Source organism: Ctenopharyngodon idella, chromosome 2 (genome assembly GCF_019924925.1).
Source record: "Ctenopharyngodon idella isolate HZGC_01 chromosome 2, HZGC01, whole genome shotgun sequence".
NCBI classification, from domain to species: Eukaryota; Metazoa; Chordata; class Actinopteri; order Cypriniformes; family Xenocyprididae; genus Ctenopharyngodon; species Ctenopharyngodon idella.
The window spans coordinates 3,092,036-3,117,762 of record NC_067221.1 but is presented as its reverse complement, the minus strand read 5'-3'; the positions used below and the strand labels follow the sequence as shown (position 1 = coordinate 3,117,762).

Here is a 25,727-nt window from a genome sequence, read left to right as displayed (position 1 = left end):
AAATAAATAGTTAAAATGAAAGAGAAGAAACAGTATCTTCAGCACACAGAACTAGTGTAACTGGGTTTCAAAACAGACTGTTGGAAACTAAATGCTGCTGAAGCTCTTCAATAAGATGATCATCATAGATGTGAACTATTGTTATTTCTCTGTCTTCAGTCTGTATAGATGCAGTATTACAGAGAAACAGTGTGTCATCCTGACTTCAGCTCTGATATCAAACCCGTCACACCTGAGAGAGCTGGACCTGAGCTGGAATAAAATAAAAAACACAGGAGTGAAGCACTTATGTGACGTACTGAAGGATTCACACTGTAAACTGGAGAGATTGAGGTCAGTAACATTCTTCACATTCAAGAATCAAAATGCTTAAAATCACTTTAACAGTTTAAACTAAAACACTTTATACTGAATATCTCGCAATGAGCCTGAGTTCACATTATATTTGAGCAAAATTCGTCACCTTAATGATTTGTTTGTAAGATAATCTCTCTTCCTCTGTTTGTGTCTTTCTAGTCTACGGGACTGTGGCATTACAGATGTTTCTTCTTTAACTCAGTCTTTGACTAACTCAAAAGCACTGCAGTTTTTAAAAGTGCTTGATCTGAGATGGAATAAGATCAGAGACTCAAAGCAGCTCAGTGACGTGTTACGAGACTCAAAGTGTTACCTGAGGTGAGGAAACATCACTTTGATATTAAAGAGATCTTCATTTACCTCTGATATGTGAACAAACCTTTCAGATTTTCATGAAAGGAAATTATCATTAAGCTTTATTGCAACAAAGTGTTTGTGTGAGATCAAAATGTGAAGTTATTAAAATGTTCAACACAAAGGAGGAAAGAGAACAAAAGCACACTGTCACAGCTTTATTCAACAACACCTGCTTTATTAACTGTGTCAGTTGTGAATCATTTCAGTTTGAAAATAGACTTGTTCAGATTGTAGGAAAACGCTGCACTCCTGCTAAAATCAGTGCGTTCAGCTTCAGCTCACAGCCGTCCAGCCTCACATGAGAAATGTCTCTGTCTCTAGTGTGTTTTTACTTTGACAAGCAACACGTCACACTACTTTACACTCACTTTACTTTCAGTTATTTACTAAGAGCCCTACAAACATGTTTAAACTAGAGGACAAACGGCTTTAAAGGTTTGTGTTTTAATTCAGAATATCATTTGTATTTGCTCCCTGTGGTTTATTCATACGCCGTACACTCATTAGTTTCTTCTTTACAGTCACTCAATAGGAGTCACACCAACACAAACACACAAACATATCAACATGATTCATGGTTTAAATGTTTAATATATAAAACACAAATATCTTTGCAAGATCATGTAAAGTCAGTAATTAATCTGATTACAGGAATTTAATGTATCTTCTTTTTACTCAAAAAGCAGTGATTGAAATATAGTAACTAATTTGCACTTTGAACACTGAACACTGATTGTTTTCTCTTCTGTTTCACATTACAGAGTATATAATCAATCACCAAATTGATGAGATCAATCACCCTGAAAGAGATCAATCGCCAGAAGTCTCTAAACAAGTTCAATCACCAAACACCTCTGACGGATGCTGTATATCATAGTGTGAAATCATCATGAGAGGAGCAGTAATCATCAGGTGATCCACAGAAGAGTCTCACTACTGTGTCTATGAGGAGAAATAAATGTGTGATTAATGTGTAAATGTGTTTCATACAGATGGAAGAGACTCAGACTTTACAATGAAATAAAGCAGCATGTGTGTTAGAAACATGTGATATTGAATGATTAATGTTGCTTTAGTATTCAGACAAATGATGGTTTAGTTTTATTTAAAGGAGGAACAGGAGGAAGAAGCTCAGATGAGTCTGTCAGCAGAAATCTTCAGGCTCTTCAGTATCAGGCCTATAAATATAATAATGTTTGGATTAAACTCATCCAAAATGATTAAAATGTTTATAATCATAAACGTGATTGTCAAGTATAGCACATAAATGTGTCAAAAATATGAAGTACATGTTACTTCAAACATTTACATTATCTCTCTTACATTTTATGCACAGAATATATTTGCTTATTTTTGTTATTCTGTTTAATTTTATATTAAGTTATCTATGTGTCTGTTGTTAATGCACAGGATCACTTGTCTGTTGTATTATTGAAGCTACATGAGCAGATGCAGAGAGATTCTCCTTCTTAAATAAAGGTGAAGTTGTAGATGTTAAACATAAAATCATATGAGCGATCTTTAGGATTGTTGGAGAAGAAATCATGCTGGGCTGCGTTTCTCTAAGCATTGTGAGCCTCCAGCTTCCAGTATGAATGAAACAGAAATGACATGAGAATGTTTAGCTCTCCATCTTGCTAAGATCGCCTCATTTTGGGTAAAAATAGAAAAATAATAATACTAAAGTACTTTGTAACGTAGTAACTTGAGTAGTTTTTCCAGCAAACTACTTATTTACTCTTACTTGAGTCATATTATTTTTCAGTACTTCTTGTACTCAAGTAAATTATTTCTTAAATAGCAATACTTTCCCAGGGTCTCTAATACAGACTACCTTCTGTCCTCAGTAAAGTGTGAACTACACAAGTCTGGGACCTTGATTAATACAATTTCCAATTGCTAGCTCATGTTTCCATTTGAAAGAGTTTTCTGTCTTAGTCTGAGTATTTAAAGAGATGTTGCAGGAGGCTCAAGGCGCAATTCTGTAATCAGATCAGCCCGTAACGCAGCGTCTTCCAGACACTCAGCGTTATGTGTTTTCCAGATGTCAGGTACATCTTTTACTCTATTTCTGAGCATTTGATGTTTTGTATCAATTATCTTTGAATTGATTATGTAATTGGGATGATACATTTACCCGACTAATAATAAATTGTTACCTTTGGATTTATTCTGACTTACTCTGAAATTTTTGACTCAAGTAGATTAAGTGAAGGCTTATGTTACTGCAAATCTGCGTCCAGGGTTAAGTACATACTAGGGGCCTCATTTATAAAATGTTACGCAGAAACCTTCCTAAATTTGATCTTACGATCATTTCTCAGATGTGCGTACGTGTGATTCATAGAATGAACGTACACACAGAAAACAAGCATACGCCTCTCTTTCAGATGTGAAATCTATAAATCGCAATTGATCTTGAACTTGGGCGCAGCTGAATGGTTTCAGTTCTCCGCATTGTAAACGACACCTAATTAATGTAATTTACATATAAAAGATCACCACACATCATCCAAATCCTTTCATTTAGAATAGCGAGCTGCAAGAATAGCTTAGATTTCCAAAAACCTTTAAGCGTACACACACTCTAAGATCAAATCTGTGTGTGTACACGCTTTATAAATGAGGCCCTAGATCTCACGTTAGATGGAGCATAAGGCACATCAGGTGGGATTCTAGATCTCTGACTAACTGCTCGACTTTAGTTAAGCTGTTATGCAGTCGCTTATAGGGGGCTACATGGGTACCTTTTAACAATAGCAAGCATGGGCGGCATTGTTAAATTGCTTTAGCCATAACCTCTGACTAATGACTGGACTGACAAGTTTGTGATCGTGAGACCCGCGTTAAACCGCCGTCACGAGGCTCTCTAAGCGACATAGATTCCTAATGAACGAACACAATAAGAGTAAAGAGTTAAATAGCATAATCAGATGTCTAGATAAATTATCATATAGTCAATAATCAATTGGCATTCTAACCTAAATTTGAGGTCATAATAAAATGGAGTCAGATAATAGTTTAATTGGAATTAAACTATATTGCCACGCTGAAAAGATCGAACGCACAAGAAACCTTCCCCGCCCCTATGGGAAACCGTCGTTGGGCTGATTGGGCGGGCCTTACACAATTGTGTTACATGGTGGTCTATGGATTTGGCTCTCCCTCTGTCAAAATGGAGGGGTTGAGGGTCTGTCCAAATAAATTTCCCCTTTTCCACTTGACGAAGTTGAATGCACTTCAAAATGGCAACAGGGATTCCCCCAAGGGGAAGTTAAACATTATTGCTATGACATGGAAGAAAGCAGAGAAACAAGGAAGGTGATTCCAGGTCAGGATAAGGACTTCATACAACATCTGTATTTTGGGAATATTTTGGATACTGGAGCGATGAGAGCCAGGTAATTTGCAAGACCTGTCAAACTATTGTTGCGGCAAAACAAAGAAGGGGCCATTCACACACACAACACATTTCTTGTGGTTAAAAACAGACATGTATTTTAAAAGTTGAACTTCTTTTACCTTTACCATGTAAAATGGCGTGTCATGCGCAAGATGGTGCAAAAGACACAAGCGCAACAATTAAAAGAAGTCCGTCTAGCATGTTTAACTAGAAAAACAATAGCACGTGAACAAAAATCAAAAAGAGTTTAAAAAGGCATAAAGAAATAACTGATGCCAACACGTATCTTTTATGCAAAGATATGGTGTCCGCAAATTTCTTCATTAAAGCTTGCTTACAAAAAAACAACACAGACAAGAATGTTTGTAGGGAAATATAGTTTCAAAATTGTGATTAAAATCAAAATTGGAATATGGATCAAAACATTGTGATTGAGATTTTTTGTCCATAATTGCACAGCCCTGGCCAGTATGTGCACTTACAGTCTTGTGGATTTACAGTGGCTGTCTCGTGTGAGTGATCCTGAAGTCCACAAGACTGTAGGGTGTCCCATTTTGTCATTTTAGGTTTCAGAAGGGTGCTTGCGAACGCCTCCTGTGTGGTCGATATGCACCTTCAATGCGCACTTTTACAGAGCCTGTGAGCTTCACAGCAGACTTCTACCCGACAGTCAACGCAGCATTACATCACGAACGTGTGGACTCAGAGGAAGATCGCAAGTGTTTAGGGTGCCATTTGGGACAGGGCCATAGAAATGAACGACGGACTGTAAACTGAATCCTACCTGTCGCAAAATTACCAGTAACTTTTAAAACAGCATTTTTTTCTGGTGTAAACTCAATATAGCTCACTTCAAAATAGTGTACATTATAGATCAGATGACAGGCTGTCAATATATTAAGTGATTTGTTTCTCCACAAAAGCAGTTTATTCAATGTACTGAAGCCTCTTCTCCATTGACATCTGTTAAATCCCTATTAGTTTAGGGGGATCACAGGGACGTCAACAAACCAGAACAGAACTAATTAGAACAACCTTCTACAAAACAGAAGGAGACTTAAGCAGACCATCAACAAAGCTTGAGCATAAGTAAAGCTTTACTGAAAATAAATTAAACGTATTTACATATTTACAGAAAAATCAAACAAAAAAAAAAAGCACAAAAAGGTGAAAAGGGAACAAGAGTGTTGCCAACAAAAAGAAAAAGAAAATCTTACTAAAAAACAAAACACAAAATAAATCTGCCTTCTCTAACTAAAACAAAACTTACAACTGATGGCAACCACTTCTTGCCTGATGTTACTAGACAGAGTTGAGGTCTATGTGTTGCGACATGTAGGGCCCCTAACCTGTTCCCAATTCAAAAATAAAGGAAAGAAAAAAAACTGAAAAGCTTTACAACAAAAACCACAAGCAGAACAAAAGAGTCTTCTTCTATGTATCGGCCATCTTGGGTTTTTATAGGCTTTGGTAATCTCAAGTCTCTGTGTGTGATTGGCTAATCACAAGGCAGGCAGCAATTGGCTGGAACAACTGCAAACGGATGAACCAATAGAGGGCAGACTCCTGCAACAGAAACACACAGAACGTGTGATTTTTTTTCCCAAACCAGGGGCACGTTCAAGCTCAAACCGGTGCACAACATTTTGCTACGGTTTCCGGGTTGAACGACATGTTTCCTGGAAACGGTGTGCAACGGGGTTTGAGATACATTTTCTCTTGTTTGGTGGGTGTGTCAAAAATGTCAGCTCAATCAGCAGCAACATGTATATAAACCACGCGGTATTAAAGAGACAGCAATGGGTCCAAGTAAAGTCGTTTACAAATGTGTCCGCTGCAGCTCGCTATACGCAACAATTGAAGATATTAGAAGACACATGATTGTCGTAAGAGTTTTATAGTAAAAATATAGCATATCAACATGATGATGTAGCTGTTTATATTTTTGCTTCATTGCAAGGCAAGTTTATTTATATACAAAATTTTGCAGTATTAAACACATATTTATACCGATTTCATCAGGCTCTGAAAATTCTTCACAAAGAACACAAAGAATGTCCTTCTCGGCTGCCATAGTTGCAATTCTTGCGTCATCAGAACAGCACCACCGTTTCCGTTAAAAAACGTTTTTTGTCGGGACTGAACGCAGCCCTGATTTCACCAAGTGCAACATGTTTCTGGATCAACATTTCAATCAACCAATCAGATTTGAGGGACAAGTTTACCGTTTATAAGTTTAGGCTTACAGTCAGAGTTAGGTGCTTCTACATCAGTGTTATTCACTATCATTTCCCTCTGATTTTGAGCTTTGTTGTAAAGTTGTGGTTTGTGATTTTATTTTAGTAAAAATTTTCATAGGGTTGAACTATAATCTCTAAATTTTCATGAAAAAGATGATGATGGACTTGATCAAACTGAGCTCAACAGACTTCATGATCAAAGGAAACATTGTAAGTTCATTAAAAAGTAAAATGACAAGTTAAATGAAGCTGAACTCGAAGTGTTATTTGTTGCAAATCTACATTTATTTCTGAATTTGTATATTCCTATTTTTTATTTGTGCATTTTTTTATTTGGATTCTTTTAATTGTGGCATATTTCTTTGTCTATATGTTCATACTGAAGATAAAAGAACAAAATGAATAAAAAATATTAAAATGACTCACCAATAAATATGCAGCAGAATTTGTCCATTTCTCTTAAATAAACGTACATTTTGATAGACAAATAGGCTAAATAAACAAAACATACATGCATAAAATATGTGGATGAGTGAAAACATCTACTTTATGATTTATTTGTTGATTTTGGCAGATCTGCTCCTCTTACCACACAGTAATTCAACTCCAGTGAAGCTCCATCTACAGCAATTCACCAATAATATTTCCATCAGTCTACAAGTACTGACGGGAGAAGCTCTTCGAAAACTCTGAATCACTTGAACCAATTGACTCACAAAATGATTCACTGTTTCGAAGCGCACGAAACGCCTCACGCTGACAACACCTGCTGGTCAAATCTGTGTAAATGCAACGAAAACGTCTCAGTCCGTCTCCGACCGCGCCGCGCCGCCAGGGCAGGGACCGGCCCTCGTACAGCAGGCACTCGAGGTCACAGTAACCACAACACTTACCATGCTTTTAATGCCTAATAATGTAAAATCCAAAAATTGTAAGGTAAATCAGCACTTTTTTCCTATATATAATCCTATTTATTATATATAATGATATTATATATAACACTTTATCAAACATTTTATCAAGCATTTGTTAGAGCATAGTCTCAAAGTCTTAATAATTCACAAGATTTAACTAGTTGTCAAATTCATATAATATTTGTACATATTCATATTTATACTCATACATAATCCAGCAGCTTTTACTCCTGCTGCTGTCATTGGCTACTGCCTCAATTCCTGTACATATTTATGGAGATATTTGTAAATCAGTTGTGCCCCTTCTTGGAAAGTAGTGGGATGTCCCACACAGTCAGAAAGTTTATATTAATTTCATTGTATTCTTCAAAATGATTGCAAATTGGGCCCCGTCTGTTCATGTCACATGATACATGATGTCTCTCCGCACCTCATAACCTCTGCTTGTAAGAGTGGAAATGCTAATTTGATTCTCACATAGGTGTTTCGGGTCACAGACTTGCTTTTATTTTAAATTGAATAATTATTTTTTGCAGAAAAAAAATAAATATATATTAAATTAAAAATTATAGATATTCCATATTTTTATAGATATAGAGAGCCTGTCTTTAGAGGCCGTCAAAAATTTGGACACAAGAATTTTCTAATGAATTTCACTTTTTTTTTTCTTTGAAAGTAAAAAAATAATTGAAAACAAACAAAAAAATAATAAAAAGGTTAAAACATGTATGTTTCACTGTGAATTTCAGATATATCTCAGAAGAAAACAGCAGACGGATCCTCAGTGTTGTGAGAGAGAGTTTCATATGGGCTGCACAAGATGGTGTCTGTGATGTTTATTTCCCCTGTGTGTTTCTATAAATTACTGCATTCATTTTTGTGCAAGTGTGAAGTTGTCTTGGTTTTTTTCTGTATCTGTTTGTATAAAGAAGGATAAATGAAAGTCATAGCCAGAAGGTGTTTTCCATAGCCAATACTTGGCTTAGACTCTTTGTTTGTTTATAAATACTGCTGCCTGTTGCCAGCATATTTGAGGTCTAAATCAACTTTGGATGGTAAGAAACCAACAAACAGAGTGTATAGTAAAAGAGCTATGACCCCACCTGCGGCCATCTTGGTTCCACTGCGTGCGGAGTCTGCTGCCTTTCATGACATGTTTGTCGTAAGAGTTTTATAATAAAAATATAGCATATCAATATCAATGTAGTTGTTTATATTTTTGCTTCATTGCAAGGATCTTTCTTTTCCATGAAAGATCGAAGTAAAACATTCACAATAATAATTCGCATCTTTCAAGATCAAGTGTCATTACAAAAACAAAGTACACAAGTCACTAACCTAATCCTTCAGTACCTCACATGGATACTGCCTCTCTCCCAAAAATCAAACAGTATGAGGAAAAAATACATTTGAATTGTGCCATTCATTTGCTCAACAAGGCCATTAGACTGGGGATGGTATGGAAAACAGAGACTCCTGGTGATGCCCAGTTTCTCACACAGGCTAAAATTGACCTTTGGGAGAAAAAAAAATGCATTTTCATGTCGTTATATCAATTTATTTTAACTTGATTTGTTTTTAAATAACCCTGTTTACAAACTCTCTTCCCTAATCTGTTAAAAGTCACTTTGGTGCTCCAAATTTGTATTTGAGAGGATAGGCTTTAGACCACTTGGTAAAATAGTCCACCATAACACACATATACTGGTGGCCATTTTCACTCAGCTTGCCTACAAGATCCATCCCAATTAATTCCAGTGGTACTGTGTCCTGAAATGGGAATCTGTGTTTTAAATATTCAGGACTAAGGCTATAACATCTTAAAAGTATGTTAATATAACATACTTTCTCCTTTATTGATTTTTTTTCTGGTCTGACACTGAGCTGTCTGAAAGAAGAGAGGTGGGTCACGAGCATTTTAATGTAATATTGTAAACAACAACAACATCTAATATGGCATGTTTAACAATGAACTTACCCACTTGCAGATGTCCTGCTCCATGCCAGGCCATTAAAATCTAGGGATAATGGCATGTAAGTTTCCTCAGTGTCCTCCAAGAGGATCTGTGTGGAATTCCTCAAAGATATTGTGTTCCTCCTCAGGTGAAAGGACAACTCCAGTCAAACGCTGACTCTCGTCTTTTTCTTCTGATGTAATGCAGTTCTCCATCTGATGGAATCATGTTATATTAGTAAATAAAGCTCACGATTGTATTTCCTTTTTGTGGTGTGAAACAACTTAACTCACCATTACCCTTCAGTGTGAAATTTTCACATTGTCTCTTTATATAATGGTGCTGGATATTGGTTATCCTAAAAAAGTTTGATTTGATTTGATTTACTTGGATCAATTTGCCTTGGCAGGATGGCTTAATAACAGTGATGCCAGTGATGACACTGAATTTATAGACCTTTTCATCTGTTCCTAATTATTAGCAGGCAAAATTATTGATAGCACATAATGTGATGAATTAGGAAGGAAAGAGAATATGTTAATGAGGTTGGTACCACCCAAATGAAATTAACTAGCATAATTCAAATTTATATTATGTATAAAGAGACCCACAACTTTTAATTTTATCTGATAAAACTGACAGACTGATAGTGATGTATGCTGTCTTTTAGAATATTAGTCATATTTGTAATTATTCATCATCACTGTATGATAATATGTTCTGCTTATTTCAGTCATGAAAAGTTGTGGTTGCCACTGAGAGGTTTTTACAGGACTTTAATACAAAAGACCGTATGGAAGCTGGAAAAAACGTCAGTAAGAAAGATCCTACAGCATGGTTCATTTTTAATTGTTAAACATTTGTAAAACACTTAATTATGTCTCACTGAAAATATAAACATGCCATATGTGATACACAAATTGTGGAAAAAATACCATCCTGTGTTCATCATACATAATAAAGAGTTTGGCTTTGAATCCTGCACATGTTTTCAACTGTCAGGAACACAAGTGGTCTGGTTAGAGATCAGTGTGTAGTAGGTCAAATGAAAAGCTGGAGTCATGAACTCAGAGAATTTACTGAAGATAAAGTGCAAGTAGTTCTGTTAAGCTATTTGAATCATTTAGAAAAAAATAAAACAATATCTGAAACATTGTGCTCTTATAATTCCTAAGCCAATGCAAAATGTTGATTTCAAATCAGTCATAAATCCAGGAAGAAACATTCCTGGAGTCCATTGGTAAAGTCACACACCTGCATAATACCAAACAAGCCCTGCAATCACAACATTAAAAGAACAAGCATTCTTCCCTCTTCAAGGTTGAGTTTCATCAAAACCCACAAAAATCTTAGCTTCATTCAACTAGAGCAAAAACAACAGGATAGAATACTTTCACACAGAGCAGAATCTAACAGTGCATGAGATATTTACCTTCATATCCACCTTACTTTTCAGCTAAGAGTAGTGATGGGAGATTTCGAAACACTACTTCATGAAGCTTCGAAACCTTTATGAATCTTTTGTTTTGAATCAGTGGTTCAGAGTATCAAACTGCCAAAGTCACTTGATTTCAGTTGATTCGAAGCTTTGAAAAGTTAGTTAATTCTCCCATCACTAGGGCTGCATCCGAAACCATATACTTCCTTACTATATAGTAGGCGAAAAACAGTATGTGACAAAAAAAGTGTGTCTGAATTCACAGTACTCCTAAAAGAGTAGGCAAAAAGTACACGGATGACCTACTACTTCCAGCCGAAATCGCCCCCTATACCCTTAAATAGGGCACTATTTGATCGAACAGCCATTTGTAGTGGTGTCCGAAACCGTAGTAGACGATGTTGAGTTCACTCATTCAATCCCACAAAGCACTGCAATAACGAGTGTACAACCGATGTACGCTCAACGGCTAGAGAAATACCCATAATGCACTGTGAGTCGCGCGCCCGCAGCTGAATCAATCATTCATTCATTTTCCAAACCGTGCTGGTCCAGCATAGCATTATACAGCTATAAATTCCTTTTTAATTGATAATTAAATCGTTTAATTAAGGTTTAGTTTCCATGGCAGAGTGCAGTGTGCAGTGTGCAGTGTGGCAGTGTGGCGATTGTAGTACATCCAGATTACATTCATACACACATCTCATACTATATCATACTTTCTGTAATTACTCATTTAAAATAAGTACCTACTGAAGAGAGTATGATTTTGGATGCAGTCTAAGAGCGGACGTGGACAGAGTAAAATAAGCCAAAGTACGTTTTTATATGAGAGAATAGACCAATTAATATAATTATATGTAGCCTACAAATCAATTACGACTTGTTAATAAAAACGTAAAGGACTTTGCATGCCTACTGCTAATTTAACTTTATCTGGTTGACGACACAACTCTGTTTTTGAAAAATAAAGATCAAGTTTCTTTAGCCTTAAATATAATTAATCTCTTTTTTTTTTGCTTCTGGTTTAGTTCTTAATATTCACAAATGTGAACTATTATCTATCAAACATTCGACTGATGTTAAAATTTGTGACATTCCAGTTAAATCCGAAGTTAAATACTGGAATAATTATTTGTAAAGATCAGAAAAAAAGATCAAAACTTTACTTTGAACCTCTTATTCTTGCTGTCCAACGTAAACTGAACTCTTGGTTACAGCATGATTTATCTATAACAGGTGGAGTGTTGCTCTCTAAAGCAGATCGGGTTATTTATCCCGCGATGGCTCTGGATGTTTCTGTGGAGATTTGTGGAATGCTGGACAAAATTATAGTAGACTTTGTTTGGAAGTCTAAAAGTCACTTAATTAAAAAGAGTGTTATGATAGCTGATCGGGCAATGGGTGGTTTTGAGTTAGTGGACTTTTCCACTCTTAATATTTCTTTCAAGATTAAATGGATAAAGTCTTTTTTGAACAACCCCACGTCTTTTTGGAATATTATCCCAAATCATATTTTCAGTTCAGTTGGAGGTCTGCATTTTTTGTTGCGCTGCAGCTATGACATCTCTAAAACACCTTTAACTCTTTCTAGTTTTCATAAACAGGCTTTAATATGCTGGTCCCTAATATATAATTATAATTTTCTCTACATAGCTATTTTATCTGGAACAACCAAAATGAACAATCTTTCCCAGTCTCCCCAAGAGATGCCATTGTTTTTGGCGCAGTTCCTGATTGTGTCGAATCAGAAACTGTTTCGACACAAACTGTTTAGTCAGTTCTGTCCCTTAAGGTCCTTTATGCTCTCCTCCTATTTTTGACAGCACAAATCTATTTGTTGATCAATGTCTTCTCAGCAATTTGTCAAACAAAAAAAATTGCTCAATTCTTAACAGAAATCAGATCTGTTTACCTGCTTGTGTAAGCTTTTGGAATAACAAATTTAATTATATAATTTGGGAAGATTTCTGGCTTCTTCGGCAAAAATATCTTTTATCTAGTAAAGCTGTTAAAGGCTCTTATAAACTCTTATAAACTATAAAAATAATTATAAACTAGCTAAATTTAATAATAATATTTCCCCCTTGTGCTCCTTTTGTCATCATTTTGAATAGATGATTAACCATTTGTTTTGGGACTGTGTGTATTGCAAAGTATTTTGGGTTGATTTTTCAAACTTTGTTAAAAGATATCTATCGTCTAACTTCTGTATAAGCCCAAAATGTGTTTTTGGTGTGTCTCTGAATTTAGACCCTTCTCATTTTAATTTTGTACTTAATTTACTTTTCTTTCTTGCCAAATTTTATATTCACAAATGCAAATTCTCTAAGAAAACTATTTTTAAGAAAGATCTTTAAGAAAATTCTAAAAAATTATATTGCATGTAAGACTCTGTTACAGTGTAATACATTTGGCCTAATTTAATATGCTTTTTTTTTTTGTGACCCTCATCTTTGTTCTGTTTAGTGTTGTTAAATATTGTTTGTTGCTGTTTGTCTTGTATTTGTTGTTATTGCATAATGAAACTTTTTTTTTTTTTTTTTTACTTCTATCTTAGAAGTAAAAAAAAGGTTGCTTGGGTCAGATTCTATGTGGTTTTTTATTCCTAATATATTTAATAGGGTAGGTGGTCTTTCTTTTTTGATGAAATGCAATTACTCCACTGGTTAAATATCTATTAAACTGGCCAGATTTCATCAACAAGTTTTGTTAGCCTGGAAACTGGTTTACAACCACAACTCCCCCCCCCCCACCATCTTATGGAATAATTTGGATATTAAAATTAGAAATAGATCAGTCTTCTTTGATTAATGATTGAATAAAAACAGAATTTTTATTGCTGATCTATTCAACTCTAATGGTGATTTGTTATCTTATGAATGTTTTATGAATATCCATCAATGTCCCGTTCCGTTTAAAGAATTGAACTCTGTTATAAAGGCGATTCCTGATGGATTAATATGTCTGATGAAAGCTTCCCTTACCCACGAGTCATGCTCAAAACAACTTTCACAGTTATGTTTGGGAGGTGTTTCGCTTTTAAGTAAAGAATGTAATAATAAATTTATTCGTCAACTTTCTCAATCTTGAAACTCAATTTCTCCAAAAGGGAATTTTCTGAGGGTTCTAAAATAGATAACATTCAGTGGAGGAAAACATGGTTATACCATATAAATACTGTATACCCAATAAAGCGAAAGAAGTGCATTTTAAAATTTTGCATAATATATGCCCTTGTAATGCTTTTGTGTCGAAATTTTGTGATGTAGCTGATATATGCACCTTCTGTGAAGAAGAAAGTGAAGATATTTGTCATTTATTTTTCTCATGTTTCATCACTTTTCTGGAAAAATTTGAGTTCCTATTGTTTTTCTAAAGTTAATATGAACTGTAATTTACACATTAAGGATGTTGTTTGCTTTTTTGAAAACCAAAACAAATCTTTAGAATCTACTGTTTCTTTCTTATCCTTGTGGCAAAATTCTATTTTCGCAAACAAAGGTTTCTTAAGAAAATACCTACTTTTATAGATTTCTTATGTGAAGTAGAACATTTAATCAAATCACTAAGAATAATTAATAACAAAAAATGTATTTCTTTTTTGAAGAGATATGATGAGATCTTTCATGTACCGTGATTAATACTTCTTTTTTAAATTCTCTTTTCTTTTCTTTTTTTTTTCTTTTCTTTTCTTTTCTTTTCTTTTCTTTTCTTTTCTTTTCTTTTCTTTTCTTGTTTTTTGTTCTGTTCCTGCCTTTTGTTTGCAATTGCAATAAAATAAATAAATAAATAAATAAATAAAAGTTCGATTTTACCTATAAATGTATTTATAGTATTTTTCTATACTAATGTAATATTTAAACGAGTTAGATTTTATGGTCAAAATGATATTGTACTAGGGATTAGGGCATGAGCCCTTCCGAATGGAACGCAGTGTGAATGTTCCATGTTAACATGGGCGTGATTTGTGATCGTGACAGGAAAGTATGGTGAAGTTCCTTGAAACGGCATCAAAAAAAAAAAAAAAAAACAAGAAGAAGAAGAAGAAGAAGAAGAAGAAGAAGAAAGCATCAAATACGCAGGAACAGACACTGTGAAATCAAAGCGCTTTATTGTGCATACCAGTGTATACAATTGGTGAAACATACGTTTTTTTAAATCTATGATCCGTGAAATATCACATGTGTCGAATCTGTCGCAGTCTAACATCTGCTGGAAATCCAGGTAAACATCAGCGTGCACGCGCATGTCCGTATATGATCTCCAGATGATCCATATCACCTGTTGATACTCCGAACAGACGAAGAATTTTCCTGAAATGACAATCTTTTGAAAGCCACGGATGCTAAAACATGAAGTAAGGGTTACTGAGAAAGAGTTATTGAAAATGAATATGTTTCTGAAGGTTTTCTCCCATTTTCTCTTCTGTTTTAGGCTGTTGATTTTGTGACGCGAAATCGAAAGTATTTTTGAACCAGACATTTAGCTTACAGTAGACATGTAGTTGAAGCCTAACGTGAATGTGTTTATTATTATTATTTTTGTCAAAGAACACAAATCTGTTATTATTAAATTTAATATTTCAGTTCATTATAGCAATTATGATTAGTAGTTATACAGTGTGACCATTATAATTCAGGTTACTTTTACTAAATCAATTATTTTAGAATCATTTGAATGTAATTAATTCAACCATCATTGTGAACTTGAAGTAATGATTAAATGACAAACAATTCAGCAATTAAAGATTGTGAAAATATGATTGAAATGATATTAAACTGCAATAGAGAATAAAACAAATTAGGTTTAAACAGTGTAAATTTCTGTTCCCCAGTGAATTCATATTTAGAGTCATGAGTCAGTTAAACTCATTAAACAATCAGAAATTATTAAGACCATTCAGTTATTTTACATGATAATATATTTGTAACTCACTTTATTTTATTCATTGTTTTTGCTGTTGTTTCTAACTCATCATTCTTCATTATTTTCTTCAGTAACTGCCATGTTCTTCATCTCTGTAAAATCTTGTCATTTCCAGGTCCTGCTGAACGATTGATTGTTTTCTCAAACCAGTGCTGATCAGAGGAGCGAGGAAAGGACTCTCTCTCTAAGATGAGTCTCTCAGAGAAACACAGGTAAGACTGTGTCTGTTTCACATTATCATTTTAAACTCTACTGGAGTTTGTTTTTTCCTGTGAATAACAAAACTTTAATAATTGTTTTATATTTCTTCTATTTTGAACGTCTTAAATGAACTCTGACATAATCTATAAAATCCCATTTGCCACAGGACTGTATAGACAATATCACAGTTAATAATTTGTTAATTTCCTTCTAGATGCGACCACACTGAATTAATCCAAATACATGACTTTGGTTGTTAGATTATAAAATTATTGACAGACATTAGGAAACAACTATACACTTAATTTAATTGAAGTATGCTAACAAAACTGTGTCACACACACATTTCTGCTCTCCATTTCTGTTCATTAAAAAAATATGAGATTCACTTAAATTAGTCAGGTATTTTTTTTAAATGTCAACATATTTAATCTCACTCATGTACATTAAAGAAATCATTAAACCATTGTGAGCCAGTAAAATAAAATGATCGATAACTATAAATCTGTAAACTCTGACTCTGAAGAGTGTGTGCATTTCTGTGTAGGATTAGATAAAGACACGGATGTGTTTCAGACACAGTTGAACCTCCTTTACTAAAGTGTTTTTCTCTCTGTTCTTTGTGTCATTAGTGTAAGATCAGGATCACATGTGTCCAGCTCTGTGTCTCTGAAGAGTGATCGGTCAAAAGGAGTACCACCAGAGTTCAGTGAGAAAACACCATCATCTAATAAGAGGTATTTAATGTGTTTTCATTATAGGGTTGCATTATTTGTCCACAGTGGTGTATGTGATTGAACTTTTTTCTTCAATATTTTCTTTTGATTTTCTTTAACATTTAAAATTACATGCCGTACCATAAGTACCGATGGTACCAAACATTTATGCACTATATAGCATGTAGGTTGAACCCAAACAGATTATCAGAGCAAATCAGTGATTTTAAAACTCTGAGACGTAATTTCACAAACGGTGTGAGTGATTCAGCGGTACCACGTTTTCTCTCTCTCTCTAAGTGCACAAATGGCTTCACATCCATAGTATCCACATTTGTTTTTGCTCTGCAAGCGAGCTGCACGGTGCACTACACAATACAGTGCCATAAAAGACTTTAGTGCACACCGTTTTTATCATGCTAATTTATTATAGATTCAAGCAATTTTAAACTATAAAGTACTCGTGCACTCTCTGAGAGACGGTCTTCAGTCAGTGCGCTCTCAACCGAAGCACACACACATAGCCGCCTCTCGCGAGTGTCAGATTTTCACAGATTATTACACACAGTCGGTTATGTGAATGTGAACAGCATGTGTAACAGCATATTGTCTCCATCCATTAGGTCTTAGTGACATCAGCCTTTAAAACCTGCTGCTGTCTGCTATTGGCTACCTGTATTATTAATGATAACCAAACAATAAAAGAAAAGCTTTAATAAGGATTAATCTATATTTAACTTATACAGTTATGACTATGCAGAGATATTATATATATTTGATTATTCAATTTCTGTGGTATTTTTACTTGAATACTACTGTTAGACCTACCTGGAAAAATATACATTGTTTATTTTGTATCTTTTATTTTATTTTATTTTATTTATTTATGCTACTGCTTCTAATGTTTTAATTCATTCTTGTTTTATTACTGACTATTGCAACAAATTACCTCATAGAAACACAAATACATTGAGTGAGCAAACATTTAGGTGAAATAATTGTAATTTCTTCTTAAAAATATGTATAAAAATTTTCAAACTACATCATCCAGTAAGTGCTAAATAAGCTGTTCAGTGATAAGAAATGTGCGAAGCAGAAAACTTTGATTATGTGATTGAACTAGTCAATAAGTCACAATAAAACTAAATTCCTGGGAACCTTATGAAACTCATTCCAGTAACACAATTACACAGTCAGCTACAAGGAGGCATAAATTCACTATGGAAAATAGATCATGCAACTAAACGTGTAAATATCCATCCATCCAACCATAGTCATAAATGGACAAATGCACAGCTATACTGCATTTAATTACTAATTGCAACATTAAACCTTTTCAAATGAGACTAAAGTATCTTCTTTACTAAAGTGTTTTTTCTTTATTCTTTGTGTCATTAGTGTAAGATCAGGATCACATGTGTCCAGCTCTGTGTCTCTGAAGAGTGATCGGTCAAAAGGAGAACCACCAGAGTTCAGTGGGGAAAAACCATCATCTAATAAAAGGTATTTAATGTTTCTAATTTTTGGTCACACGTTGAATGTGTTTAAAAAGTTGTATCAGTGAATACCAATCATGAAACATTTTTAGATCAAATATTTATCAAAGTTTTCATGGTTAATGTTTTTTTTCTAGCTTTCTGTAATATTTTGCCTAGAAAATCAGTATTTTATTGTATTTATTTGATTACAGGCTTCAATATGAGACATTAGACTCAGACGTTCAGACTCACAGGAACCACAAGAATTTCAAAGACAATCTCCTGTGGATCTTCCAGGTAGGAAAACACATTTTCATAAATGTTTAATATTTAAACCAAACAAATATTATTTGTTGTTGAACAAAAAAATGTAATTTAATTAATCTTGATCACTTAATTTTCCTTTTAAGCACATTTGTTTTTCTATTTGTGAAAAATAACAGCTGGTTAGCATGTTAGTCTTTTAATTGGGATTCTTTATTTTTGCGGTATTATAATTATTGAATAAATAGCGTTGACCAAATGTAGATGTACAATTTGGTTTAAATTGTGTTATTCTTTTTTTTTCTTACTTTTGTTTGTAGGATCTTGAGAGCAAAATAATCACATTTCTAAAGAACGAGCTGGAAAAATTTAAGAAAATATTAGAAAATGAGAACAGAGAAAACTTTGTGAAGGACTTTAATGAGAATAGATGCAGTATCAAAGCAGCAGCTCTTGATCTCACACTACATTACCTGAGAGAGATGAAGCAAGATGAAGCTGCTGATGATCTAGAAGGTCAGAGATTCATGAGCATCTGTCAGATTGTCACTTATTAATGTAGACTATCTATAAAACTATAAATTAAGATTAAAATTATCTTTTTTTTTTGTTCCTGTGTTTAGTTGAGCTGATCCTCATTCATCAGCTAAAATGTGGCCTAAAGAAGAAGTATCAATGTGTGTTTGAAGGAATTGCGAAGCATGGTGACTCCATACTTCTGAATAACATCTACACAGATCTCTATATCACTCAGGGCAGCAGTGAACAGGTCAATACTGAACATGAGGTCAGACAGATTGAAGTTGCTTCCAGGCGTCATGAACCTCAAGAGATTCAGGTTAAATGCACAAATTTGTTTGAAGCTTATGAACAAGACGAGGAGATCCGAACTGTACTGACAAAAGGAGTCGCTGGCATCGGAAAATCAGTCTCTGTGCAAAAGTTTGTTCTGGACTGGGCTGAAGGAAAAGAAAATCAAGATATCAGTTTCATATTTCCTCTTCCATTCAGAGAGATGAACTTAAAGAAGAAAGAAAAACTAAGTTTGATGGACCTTACAACTAATTTTTTCCCAGAGACAAAAGGACTGAACCTTACAAGAAGGAATCAATTCAAAGTCCTGTTCATCCTTGATGGATTGGACGAATGTCGCCTTCCTCTGAAGTTTGATTGTAATGAGACGTGGTGTGATGTATCTTCACCAGCCTCTCTGGATGTTCTCCTAACGAACCTCATGAAGGGAAATCTGCTCCCTTCTGCTCTCATCTGGATCACCACCAGACCAGCAGCTGCCAGTAAGATTCCTCCTGACTGTATCGACCGGCTGACAGAGATACGAGGATTCAGTGACGCACAAAAGGAAGAGTACTTCAAAAAAAGATTCACGGATCAGAATCAGGTCAACACAATCATTGATCATGTTAAAAAATCAAAGAGTCTCTTTATCATGTGCCACATCCCAGTCTTCTGCTGGATTTCAGCCACTGTTCTCCAGAACATTCTGGAGGAGAAAAGAAATAATGATGTGAAAAACAATCAGGCTGATGAGATCTCTAAAACACCACAGGAATCAAATACTGAAGACACTCCCAAGACTCTGACACAAATGTACACACACTTTCTCCGCTTTCAGATTCAGCAGAGCCGCCGAAAATATGATGGAGAATACACAGCAGATGTTTCCTGGGATAAAGACGCCATTCTTTCACTGGGGAAACTGGCATTTCATCAGCTGGAAAGAAACAATGTGATCTTCTATGACACAGACCTGGAAGCCTGTGGTATTGATGTCTATAAGGCATCAGTGTACTCAGGCATGTGTACCCAGATCTTTAAGGAGGAAACAGGGATCATTCTTGGTACCATGTACTGCTTTGTTCACTTGAGCATTCAAGAGTTTATTGCAGCCCTTTATGCACATCTGTTTCTAGACATCAACAAGACAAGTGTGTTTGTTCATGAGTCTACAGAACAGGAAAACAAAAATGAAACCATGATTGATTTTCTGAAGACTGCAGTGGACGAGGCGCTCAAGAGTGACAATGGACACCTGGACCTTTTCCTTCGCTTCCTCCTCGGTCTGTCACTCCAGTCCAATCGACGACTCTTACGGGGTCTCTTGACACAGCAAGACAGCAATGACCAGAGCAACAAGGAAATAGTTCAGTACGTCAAGCAGAAATTAGAAGATAATCTGTCTGCAGAGAGATCCATCAATCTGTTCTACTGTCTGAATGAACTGAACGACCAAACTCTGGTGAAGGAGATTCAGACCCACCTTAGCAAAGGAAGTCTCTCATCTGGTGACCTTTCACCTGCCCAGTGGTCTGCTTTGGTCTTTGTGTTGTTGACATCAGAGGAAGAGCTGGAGGAGTTTGAGCTTCAGAAATTCAAGAAATCAGACGAGTGTCTCATTAGATTATCGGCAGTCATCAAAACCTCCAGAAGAGCTCTGTAAGTCATTTAACATGTTTTGTCATGTTTTGCTCTCATCTTAAATAATGCATTTATCTACATTATTCTATAGTGATTCCCCATCATGAACATGAACTGAAAGGCCCCAAAATACTTCAAGCAAAGTTCTTTTTCTTTCTTTAGGGGTAAAACGAAGTTCAAAATACATGAGCAGCGATATGCTGTAATCGAACATCTAACGACACCCACACCGCTTTCCTCTCAGTAACAAAATAAACACAATAAAATTGAGAAACTAGCAAGGATCTGTGGATATGTTTGTTTGCACAAGCTCTGTAATTCGGCACTCCAGCAAAGTCACGTCACGTTTATATTATAACACTTTATATATTAGTTTTGGCCTGATTTTGTTCGAAATGACGTCACATCAGTTCATTCTTCGATTGCGTTTGAAGTGTATCGGGGACTTTACCCAGTAAAGCCTGACATATGAAATAATAGTGTGAAAAAATCTATTTTTTTTAATGGAGACAGTTTATCAAATCTTTAGACAAAATATATAAGATTTAAAAATGTTTGCATATTTGTTTTGTATCATATGATACACCAGACTTTTATGACTCAAATTATATATTGGCTCATACTCATACTTAAGGAAGGAAAAATAGATATATTTTATTCAGATGCGAAAACAAATTGTAATTTGGTACAGATGTTATTTATATTGCCAAAAAATGAAATGAAATTCTGAAAGGTTATGATATAAAACAATGGGACTTTTATATAACAGGCTAAATAAAGTACACATATATATATATATATATATATATATATATATAATCAGTTGGTACTCTGTATCTCCCAATAATTTGATATTTTAAATGCTTAGTTTTATGAGTAGTTCTGTAGTTTTAATTGTGTTTGTACTGCAATACGTAGATGATTAAGAGATTTACAAATAAACATTTATCAAAAGTCAGTTGTATCATATTTGATGTACACATTTTAAGAAGGTTTATTACAAATTCGTTTTTTTATCAAGTTTAAATTATAATATTTATTTCTAATTTAGTAAATATTAAGTAAAATGAATATACATTTAATTTCAGCAATTGTTATGGATGTGTTTTTACTTTCATTCAATTAATGATATTTCACCCATTGGCCACCCTGCTCTCTAAGATATCAGCTTCGGCCATCGGTTGAGCACTATGAGTAATCAAGGAAACCTAAATTACTTTAATCCAGTAAATGTTAATCTTGAAATAACTAATAATAATAACTAACTTAATAACTAATACAATTTCTTAGGTTCTTAGATTTAAGTAATCTTAGCTTTACTTAAGTCATTAAAGATTTCATAGCAACAAGACATATATATGTGAATGGAGGCATTTTTTCAGACATCACTAACCCTAAAATTTACATAAACCCCGCCCCCAAGAACACAAAGAATAAGAATACAACAAAAGTTGTAACTTCTTCCTGAGTCTCTCCATCAGTGTCTGACTCTGGTTATGAACAATGTAAGGCTGAACACCGTTACTGACAATCCTCATTTTGGCTGCGTGAGATTCTCCAGCTTTGTTGATGTTGAGCAACCGAAGCGTGAGCTGTTAAAGCTCTGCCCTCTTCTGGAAAGGGGGCCGGGAGCAGCAGCTCATTTGCATTTAAAGTGACACAAAAAAGTGGCGTGTTTTTGCTCACACCCAAATAGGAGCAAATTTGACAAGCTATAATAAATGATCTGTGGGGTATTTTGAGCTGAAACTTCACAGACACATTCTGGGGACACCAGAGACTTATATTACATCTTGTGAAAGGGGCATTAAGTGTCCCCAACAAAGCAAGCTAAAGGCAACAGTGGCAAGAACCCAAACTCCATCAGGTGACAGAAATAGAGAAAAAAATCTTTGTAGAAACCTGGCTCAGCTATAAAAAGCTAGAAATCTTAACACAATTTTTTTTTTCATTCTTCATATTTTTCACATGCTTCATTTTACCCTGGAATTTTTACAGGAAATACTAGTTTTGAAGAGTATTCATATTTTAGCTCAGCCTCTTTACTGTATATATGCTGTTTATGTAAAAATAATAATGGAAAATATATTTAATATTTGTATGTAGAAAATGTATTGGATGTGTTCCATCTAATTCTGTGATGTGATTTATTTCTCTTGTAGGTTAAATGATTGTAACTTAACAGACAAAAGCTGTTCAGCTCTGGCTGCAGTTCTTGGATCAGATACCAATCTGAAAGAGCTGAACATGAACAATAATAATCTGCAGGATTTAGGAGTGAATCTGCTCTGCACTGGACTGAAGAATTTAAACTGTAAATTGGAGATACTGAGGTAAGTTGAGCCACAGGAGTCACATGACAAGAGTGAGGTGCGAAGACTGACAGGATGTTTTCAGAGGCAAAAGAGAACTTTTGTTAATGAACGTTGCATTTCATTGTTTAATATAAGCAAGTTTGTCTTTGTTTTGTTAAAAAAAAAAAAAAAAAAAAAGTTATTAAAAAAAATAATAATGATCTACGAACTAAGCATTCGTTTTAAAATCCAAAAATGTTTTATTTATTTGTTACAATGTGGGTATACCATATCATCCATCTTACTCATTTTGGTAACAAAGTGAATTTGTCATTGTACTATTTTATTGTTGATGTGTTTTCATTAATAATAATGAGCCACAAACTAAGCATTCGTTTTAAATTTAGGGGAAAATACAAATACCTTTTATTTATTTGTAACAACGCGGGTATATTTTTTTAAATTAAAGAGAAGATGGTGGTCTATCAGAGACGAAAGAAAACATCATTCTTACATTATTGTGTACATCTGTGCTGTAATTCATCTGTATACGCAGAGATTATCTTTCATTCTTTCTCCTCTTGTTTGTCTCCATATTCAGTTGTAAGTTTCTGCAACTAACTTTCAATACATTCATATAAAGGACAAAATAAAATTCTCTCTGAGGATTTCTATTGTTCAGGTTTAACTGATTAATCAGCTGAATGTTTTCATTCCTGTTCTAGACTCTCTAACTGCAGTGTAACAGAAGAAGGTTATAAAGCTCTGGCTTCAGCTCTGAGATCAAACCCTTCACACCTGATAGAGCTGGATCTCACAGGAAATGATCCTGGACAATCAGGAGTGAAGGAGCTCAGTGATTTACTACAGGATCCAAACTGTCAACTGAAAACACTGAGGTGAGATGGGATGAAATAATAAACATAATTAAGAAAAAATGCAAGCTAACAAAATATGCAGACTAAATAGTCATTACAAATATATCATTTTAGTCATACAATAAGTTGGACAATTTGTTGCATCAAAATGATCAAGATCAGATCAGATGCTGCGGGTTCTGACATGATGATGATAACCGTCAACACAGTTTAGTTGTGGTACAAGCTACAGGTCAAATAGACATTATGGGTCAGTATATGTGCTATTCTGGAGTATGGTATACCTTGACAATTAACATGCATAATTTTGTTTTTTTTATGCACACTTCTCATTAAAAAATCTACAAAACCTTTCATTCAAATTGTTTTCTGAACACAATTGTTTTCCATCAAGCCCAGATTCACTGTATCTCTCCACAGCAGGTCTATGGCTACGTTCAGACTGTCAGTCCAAATCCGATTATTTGTGTATCTGATTGGAATCTGATCTGAAATTATTGATGACCACATTGTATATTTTGCAACTGTTCAGATCTGATTTGTGTGTCCATGCCGCTCTTTCATTTTCCGGAATATTTACATTGGTTTCTATGGCAATGATTTTGCGTTGGTAGGCATACGCCAAAAACAACAACAACAACCGCAGGATGAAGGGGTTTGTAATACAGATGTTGTCTTATTTACAACATGACATTGTGTAACTGCCACACGCTGGACTACTGCGTCTTCTGAGGCAGTGGCAGAAACGTAGTGCTTTTTGACTTTCTCAGTTTGTGTAAATCTACTTAGGGTTCAGGGAATTTATTTTGTTCCACATTAATTTCACACATGTCTGGTACAAACGTGGCTTTGTTTTATTAATACAGTGTATACTTTTTTTTTTTTTATTTACCCCGAAAGAAGGGAAGTGAAATGTGACAACATGCCCCATAGGTGGGACACATTATAACATGTGATGGTGCACGTTGTAACATGACCATATGACAGCTAAAAATTTTATCTGACTTAATTTAAAATATATATATATATATATATATATATATATATATATATATATATATATATATATATATGACAAACTAAAATATTTTGTCAATTAAAGATAACAATTATTTTTTTCATATGAAATAATAGCATTTTTTTTTTAGAAATTCAAATTTAAATAGTTTTGTAGTTTGACAATGAACACTCTGTAAAACACAGCTGTACAGCACTGGTCAAAACAATGCATGATGAAGAAACATATTCAGATATTCAGAAAAACACAGAGCTGAACAAAACACTCCCCTCCCTCCACTCACAGCTCTCACAGAACACCAGACAAATAGACGAGACAGTCCAAACATTTCTTGAAATAATATTTTCTGGATATTCAGGTTCTTCCTCTGTCTTTATTCACCTTTTTTTCATGGTTTATCAACAGAAATTCATAAAAGTTGATTATGCCAGTTATATCGTAACTGTATAGAATAGTAGTTCTAATAGCGAGGCACATTGTAACGCAGTGTTACAACAAACCCTCTCTGCGCAACTGGAATTTAAACCTGGTTAGTGTCCTCTGATAGTTAGTGAAGCATTAAATAACTACCCAAACTGCTAAACAACAGATTGGAGATTAAAATAATATCAGATTTGTCTAATTTTAAATAAAAACAAAATATATAGATGAAAAATTTGCTTAAGTAAGAAATTTACTTTTGCTATTGTTAAATAAATGTTCAGTAATATCTTCCAAAGATTTCTGAATTTTGGCGCAATTTTTTCTCTATATATTGTCGATTATGGCAACTAGTAAATATACTTAAGTTTCTTCATGCTAGCGTGTGTGGAAGTATTTAAACCACGTGTGTTACAACTAACCCTGCTG

At 34.5% G+C, this 25,727-nt stretch overlaps 1 protein-coding gene across 1 annotated transcript in view; it reads left to right on the top strand.

The window, feature by feature from the left end:
* The window catches only part of LOC127522225 (uncharacterized), an 884,749-nt gene that overhangs the window by 627,327 nt on the left and 231,695 nt on the right, over window positions 1–25,727 (top strand). Inside the window, exon 70 of the mRNA XM_051911962.1 lies at window positions 23,708–23,881. Coding sequence (XP_051767922.1) covers window positions 23,708–23,881 — 174 coding nt within the window. The remainder of the gene's footprint in view (window positions 1–23,707; window positions 23,882–25,727) is intronic.